At 33.6% G+C, this 7,360-nt stretch overlaps 1 protein-coding gene across 1 annotated transcript; it reads left to right on the plus strand.

Moving 5' to 3' along the window:
* The first annotated feature begins 3,501 nt into the window (after positions 1 to 3,501).
* LOC133822859 (endoglucanase 10-like) lies at positions 3,502 to 6,859 on the plus strand. The gene is made up of 6 exons (XM_062255314.1): positions 3,502 to 3,983; positions 4,124 to 4,407; positions 4,652 to 5,089; positions 5,375 to 5,516; positions 6,012 to 6,178; positions 6,270 to 6,859. Exons 1-6 carry the CDS (start codon positions 3,770 to 3,772, stop codon positions 6,600 to 6,602), a joined length of 1,578 nt encoding a protein of 525 aa, XP_062111298.1. The 5' UTR covers positions 3,502 to 3,769; the 3' UTR covers positions 6,603 to 6,859.
* Positions 6,860 to 7,360: the final 501 nt, after the last annotated feature.

The following is a 7,360-nucleotide window of genomic DNA, read 5'->3' on the forward strand; positions in this document are numbered from 1 at the left end:
GCATATGCATTAATGTACACTAATGCATCCCATTATTTTATTTCTACTTCTTTTGCTGAAAAGATAGATAGGAAACCTGAACAAATGTAAAATATATGTGGGGTATCCTTACCTTCGGGGAAGGATATGCTGGTACGGTCGTGGGTTAGAGCTGTACCAGTCTGGGTGGAAGGTAGAGAATTGGTAGTGGACTTATTAGTATTAGATTTACATTAGTATGATGTTATATTTGGTATGGACTGACTGACAAAGTATGGAGCGGTGGTGAACTACAAACGAAGGAAGGTAACCTTCAATCCACCCGGAGAAGAACAGTTCGTGTTTCAGGGCACGACACGGGAAAACAAATTTGTTGTGATATCGGCCGAAAGGCAAGAAATATGTTAGACGAAGGATGCATCAGATATCTGGCAAGTGTGGTGGACATGAAAAAATAGACTAAATCACGGCCTGCGGACATAGCAGTGGTGTGCAAATTTCCCGAAGTATTTCTTGAAGATCTTGTAGGAATACCCCCAGACCGAGAAGTTGAGTTTGAGATCGAAGTGATTCTGAGCACTGCACAAATCTTGAAAGCACCATATAGAATGGCACCTGTGGAGCTTAAGGAACTGCAAACGCAACAATGAGATTACCTAAATAATAAATTTATAAGACCAAGCCATTCTCAAGCCCCTGTCTTATTTGTGAAAAAGAGAGATGGTTCCATGAGAATGTTCATAGACTATCAGGAACTTAATAAAGGACAATAAAAAACTGTTACCCACTGTCCAAAATCGATGACCTGTTCGATCAATTACAAGGAGCCTTAGTGTTCTCCAAGATCGATTTACGGTTCGACTATCATCAACTAAAAGTCAAGGAGTCGGATATTCCAAATACAACATTCTGAAACCGCTATGGTCATTACGAGTTTATGGTAACGTCATTCAAAATCACCAATGCCCCCGCAACATTCATGGATCTTATGCATAGGGTACCGGGTGAGTATTTGGACAAATTTGTTTTCCACGACATGTCGTCGCAGTAAATGTCGTCGCTATAGGATGTTTTTCTTGTATTGAGAAAAGTTTTTCCCTTTAAAAATAAAACTTATTTGGCTTATAATAATTTAGTCATATAATAACATTGTCTTTTAAGGTCAAAGCAAACAACTATAATTTTGACATGTTAATCAAGGTGAACTAACGAAACTTCATCGAAGCAATAATATTGATCATATTATTATTAAGAAGTCAACACATACAAGACTTTGATTAATCCACTCTTTCAGTTGCACTGTTGTAAGGCAGGTGCTTTCCAAGAATCTGTGTTGCTCAAGTCATCAAGTAATCTGTACCACATGAGTTCTTTCCCTTTCCCCTTTTCCTTTCACTTTGACTAATATTTTGTTTTTGGTTAAACAGAAACTTCTTTGAATAAAGAGTAAATTACTTGTTCATCAAGTAAACTTCTTTCTCCTCAAGAATTATTGCTACTTATGTCCAAGTTTTCGTTCATCCATAGAGACTTAATATGTACTAAAAGGAGATCATCCAAATATAGAATTATTATTTACATACATCGATCCACAAAGCTAGCGAGCTAGAAGTACTAATAATGGGTGCTAATTATAAGAACAAGAAAATGAGGAGTAAGAATAGTGAGCTAGAAGTACTAGTAAGTGATGTTTGATTGGGGCAGTATAATGGAATGGAATAGAAAATAATTTATTTTTATTTTATTTTTTTATTTTGTTGTATTTTAGATTATTGAAATATCATTTTAATAAAATGATTTTTACATATTTTTTTGTAGAATAACTATTATATTTGAAAATAAAAAAAAATATCATTCAAATGCAAGATAATTTATTTTATTTATATTAACTTTTATTCAATTATATTCTATTCTTCTTCATATTCTTCTATTTTCATTCCCTTTCTAAATATATTACATGACTAAATTATTACAGTTAAAAAATAATGAAGTCGTTTCGTTTGTGTCGTTTTTCTTCGGAATGACGTCGTCAGCTAATAAAAATATGATGGCGAAGAATAGTATATCAGATCATCACGTATTGGCCACTGCAACTGGGCCAGAGGCCACCATGGTTGCCGCAGCAAAGGACTTCTCTTCAAAAGTACGCTTAATATAGCCAAAGTTAATTAAGGTTTCCACTTTGAAATTCGTTAATTTGTAATTTGGTTGTCTGTACATATTATATATTCTCTTGAATCGGAGTGAGTCTTTATTGTAACATTGTAAAATAAAATATTCGTGAAATGAAATGAAATTATTGTATTTATTTTAAACTGGGGTGTATGAATATATATGCAAGCCAAGTGTATTTATGTACGTAATATGTATATTCTAGTTTGTAGCCTCCAAAATATAACAGAGGGTTTTAGGTTTAAGATCTAAGGTCACTTTCATTCGCTAGCTGTCGGTGGCCAGTTCAACGGCCTAAATCAGCCCTTAACACCGGTCAATTCCAGATCTGGCTCTTCACAGCCTGTGTTAGCAGGGGCAAATTTCGTCATTAACTGACTATATTTACAACTAAAAAAAATAGGAAGATATATATACACTATTAATAAAAAACAATTAATTTTTAACATTTTTTCTCAATATTTTATCGACATTCTTTAATTTTTTTTAATTTCAATAATTTTATATTATCTTACCTTTATAATTTTTTTAAAAAAATAATGTATAATTTTATAGGAAAAACTCTTACTTTAACATTGTTTTAATTTTTTTATTAAATTTTTTTAAAATATATATTATTTATATGTATGTTTTAGAATATGACAAAACAAAAATTAGAAAAATGTGACCATAAGTTAAGAAAAAAATATATTATATACTAATATTTAATAAAAATGAGGTGCATTAATCAAATTTTAGGTGCAAATATAATACCCCTAAAAAATTTATGTAGAGACACTTATTTATAAAAAAAAATTTAATTTTAATGTTTTTTAGTTTTACTTTATTTTCCTCTCAAACATAATAATTATATACAATTTTTGTATTTTTTTTCTTAATTTTATTTATTGTAAATGAGGCCTCTTTCTAAAGTTTTAAGGTGGGAATATAATAAGGGGAGTTATATTTATAGCAATACTTTATATATTTGCAAGGTTTTTTTTTTTTTTTTTGACAAATCCAAGGTTTTGATCTGTACACCTTCTTTAACAAAATAAAAATAAAATCATTGATCTCATTTATTAAAATTTAAAAATTAAGTATTTTAATTGATAAATTGGATTTTTTTTAGTCAATTTAAAAATTCAATATAACCTCAAATAAATATATATTTATGGAAAGTTATTAAAAAAATACAATAAACTTATTTTTATATTATATAACTTTTTCAATACAAATTTTTTATTAAAAAAATTAAAATTTTAATTTAATTAAAAGTGAGTGTACTTATATTTTAATCATTTTACAAAAATATACTTCGCGGGAATATAATGCGTAAAAGGGAAAAAAAAAGAAGAAAAAAAGAGTGAGAAAAACCGAATATCTCCCGCGCCAATTTTACCAAATGTCGGTATTCGAGAAGAACCAACCACCTAAACAGACAAAAACCAGTACGGTCATCTGCTCCACATTTTCCTTCCTTTCATTACACAAAACTCGCTGTTAATTTTTACGTACCAATATTTTCTTTTGTTTTCTCGGGAAAGCTTTACACTCCTCATTTTCCCTCATTCAAAACTCACATTTGCGACAGAGGCTGTACGTTTGAGCCAGATCTGAAGCATAGAGTTTTTAAAAAATGGGGGGAAAATCCGGTTCAAAGGGATGGTGTAATTGGTTACTCGTTTTGGTGATTCTTGCTCTAATTGTGGGTGGCATTGTATTCACAATCAAGAAGAAGAAATCAGGTAACTCCGACGAGGCTGCTCCGGTTCCTGGACCTCCCGGTGCCATTTCTAAGGGCTACGCCGACGCCCTCAAAATCGCTATGCAATTCTTCGACATACAGAAATGTACACTCTTTTCCTTTCCTTTTTTTTTGGCATCATAAAATAGTTTGTGTAACTAAATAGAACACTCTACTGTTTTGGTATACGGTATTTCGTTCATGGACTGAATCTTTTATTTTTGTGTGTGTAATTTGATTTGGCAGCTGGAAAGTTGGTAGACAACAAGATATCATGGAGGGGCGATTCAGGTTTAAAAGATGGAAATGAAGCTAAAGTGGATCTGTCAAAAGGAATGTATGACGCCGGAGATCACATGAAGTTTGGTTTTCCAATGGCGTTTACTGCCACTGTCTTGTCTTGGACGATTCTCGAATATGGAGATCAAATGGATGCAGTAGATCAGTTGGAGCCAGCTCAAGACTCACTCAAGTGGATCACTGACTACCTTATTAATGCTCACATTTCAGACAATGTCCTCATTGTCCAGGTTTCTAGTCTTTACTTAATCTCATTGGTTCCTTTAGAAATTTAATTGTGGCCAAGTTTGTATTATCTTGCATCTGTTGGAATTTCTTGTTGTAAGTTTTAATCTAGTTTTGCGTTAATTTTTATTTTTGATAGAAAATATTGTTTTTTTAGGGGTGGGGAGAGAGAGAGAGATGTGGGATGAAGAGATATAGTGAGCAGTTGTTGAATTTGTTTTCATTTTTGTAATTTGAATTTTGGTGTAGGTGGGTAATCCTGAATCAGACCATAAGTGTTGGGAAAGGCCTGAAGACATGCCCGAGAAGAGACCTCTCACACAGGTTAATACATCCTATCCGGGATCAGATGTTGCAGGTGAAACTGCAGCAGCTTTGGCTTCAGCATCTCTAGTTTTCAAGAAGAGCTACCCAACATACTCGAGCAATCTTCTTAAGCATGCCAAGCAGCTGTTTTCTTTTGCTGATAAATACAGAGGTTCTTATAGTGAAAGCATCCCAGAGGTCCAGACATATTACAATTCAACAGGATATGGGGACGAGCTCTTGTGGGCAGCAAGCTGGCTCTTTCATGCAACCGGGGACCATTCATACCTTGATTATGTGACTGGGGACAATGGGCAAAAATTTGCTAATTTTGGTAGTCCGACCTGGTTTAGTTGGGATAACAAGCTTGCAGGAACCCAGGTAACGGATCGATAGTGTCAAAGCAACACTTTACTTGCCAATATCAAACTAACGTAACTCGTTTTGTCATAAATGAGTCTCGTGATTAAGGGGTCCTCGTGCTGTTTTATAGTTATTATTTCAAGTACACAGTAAACATGAAAACTTTCCTTCTATAACAAAATTCTGCTTATTGATAAGGCATTTAGTACTGGGGTCTGAATTTAAAATCGTCGTAATTAATCTAAAGTACATCTGCTGGATTTTCTCTGCAGCCAGTTTAAACCAATTCACAATTTGGTGCAGGTTTTGTTATCTAGGATAAGCTTCTTTGGTGCCAAAGGTGCCTCAAACAATGGTGGCCTTTTGAAGTACAGACAGACTGCTGAGGCTGTTATATGCGGGCTCTTACCACGTTCTCCAACTGCCACTGAAAGCAGAACAAGGAGTAAGATACTTTTTTCATATTTATGCTGGGGTTATTATGTAAATAAAGTCAACTACTGTTTGGACGCTAACTTGCTAAACAAGCAAATAGCTTGCCAATCAAATTAGCTAGTAGCTAGAGATTTACATTTGACCACAGAAATATCTCGGAAGGTGACATTCAGATGTAACACATTCATTGTAGGATGCATCACGAAGTTGAAAGGATAACATGGCTAATTTTTGTGCTTTTTTCTACTTATAGATTAACAAATGTATATGCTTATGCAATGTGCCAATCTATTTTGTGGAAGCTTTAAATAGCTAAGATGCCTAGACATTTCAAAACATGTACATCACTAAAGTACAATATTTTTCCGATTCTACTTTAGAATATCTAGCTCATCATCTAGATGGTTTTGCATATTTTCTCTGGTCGTTCTTCAAGTACTTAACCTTGAACCGAAGTTTAGTACTATTTTATGCTTCTTCTTTTAACCTTAGTCATCATACTCAGGTGGTCTTATATGGGTTAGTGAGTGGAACGCTCTACAACATCCTGTTGCTTCAGCATTCTTGGCTGCTCTTTATAGCGATTACATGCTTACTTCTCGAACAGCAAAAATATCCTGTGATGGACGTTCTTTCACACCAGCAGATATTCGCAAATTCGTTAGATCACAGGTTTGCTTTCACTTTCTATTGAACGAACATATCCCTTTCTGTTTCTGAAGTGCCTTCTAATACTATTCCATATTATTTCATTTTTCTCTAGGCTGATTATGTCTTGGGCGAAAATCCTATGAAAATGAGCTTTCTTGTTGGCTACGGGGACAAGTTCTCGCAATTTGTGCACCACAGAGGGGCTTCTATTCCTGTTGATGCAAAGACTGGATGCACTGATGGTTTTCAGTGGCTTGAATCAACTAAACCCAACCCCAATGTAGCTGTTGGAGCACTTGTTGGTGGACCCTTTCTTAATGAAACATTTATTGATTCCCGGAACAACTCCATGCAGACTGAGCCAAGCACATACAACGGTGCTGTAATTGTTGGTCTCCTATCAAGCTTAGTCACCACCTCCTCAGCAGTTCAATCTTTCACCTAAGGAGTTACTAAACTGTGAAACATGCCTGTAATATGCGTTGTATATCCATATGCTTGATTTATTTTGTGAGAGCTTTAGTACCATAGTAGTTTGCTTTACATGTGAATTATAAGGTAGCTTCTTGCTTCCGCTTCTCTGAGCTCCTATAGTCTTTCGTTTTGGTAGAGGGCAGGAGTGATTCTTTCTTAGCAGTAGTCTGTAATGAGACATATTTATACTGAATTTATACCGTATACCAATGTAAAATTTGGGAAGAATCTGAGGCTTGTTTGTCATTGTTTTTTGTTTTGTGTTTTCAAAGTTGTGTTCTCAAATGAGAACAGAAAATCATTTTTGTAGTTTTCAAAAAAACAAGAGCGGTTTGGTTAAAGTTTTCTAAAAATAATTTTTTTGTTTTATTTTTTTTAATCTTAAATAAAATATTAACAAATATATTTACAAAAGAAAAAATTCTTTTAAAAGTTTGTAATAAATAATGAGATAAAATAATTTAAAGAAAAAAATATGAAAAATAAGGAGAAAAAATTTGAAGAAATAGAAATTGAGAAGAGAGAAATTGATCCAAGAAACAATGAAAGAGAAGGTGGTGAGAAAAAAAGTGAAGAGAGAGAAGTGAGTAGAGAGAAAGTGATGAGAGATGAAATGATGAGAGAGAAAATGAAGATATATTAAGCGATGAGAGAGAAAGTGAAGATATAGTAAGTGATAAAAGATAAAATGATGACATAATAAGTGATGTAAGAAAAAATAAGGAGATA

Source organism: Humulus lupulus, chromosome 3 (genome assembly GCF_963169125.1).
Source record: "Humulus lupulus chromosome 3, drHumLupu1.1, whole genome shotgun sequence".
Classification (NCBI taxonomy): Eukaryota; Viridiplantae; Streptophyta; class Magnoliopsida; order Rosales; family Cannabaceae; genus Humulus; species Humulus lupulus.

What these genes read in the sequence shown, in the direction of transcription:
- LOC133822859 (XM_062255314.1), top strand. Translation starts at nt 3,770, where the DNA reads ATGGGGGGAAAATCCGGTTCAAAGGGATGGTGTAATTGGTTACTCGTT. An exon ending in ATTCTTCGACATACAGAAAT is followed by an intron (nt 3,984 to 4,123) that starts GTACACTCTTTT and finishes TTGATTTGGCAG; the next exon opens with CTGGAAAGTTGGTAGACAAC. An exon ending in GCAAATTCGTTAGATCACAG is followed by an intron (nt 6,179 to 6,269) that starts GTTTGCTTTCAC and finishes ATTTTTCTCTAG; the next exon opens with GCTGATTATGTCTTGGGCGA.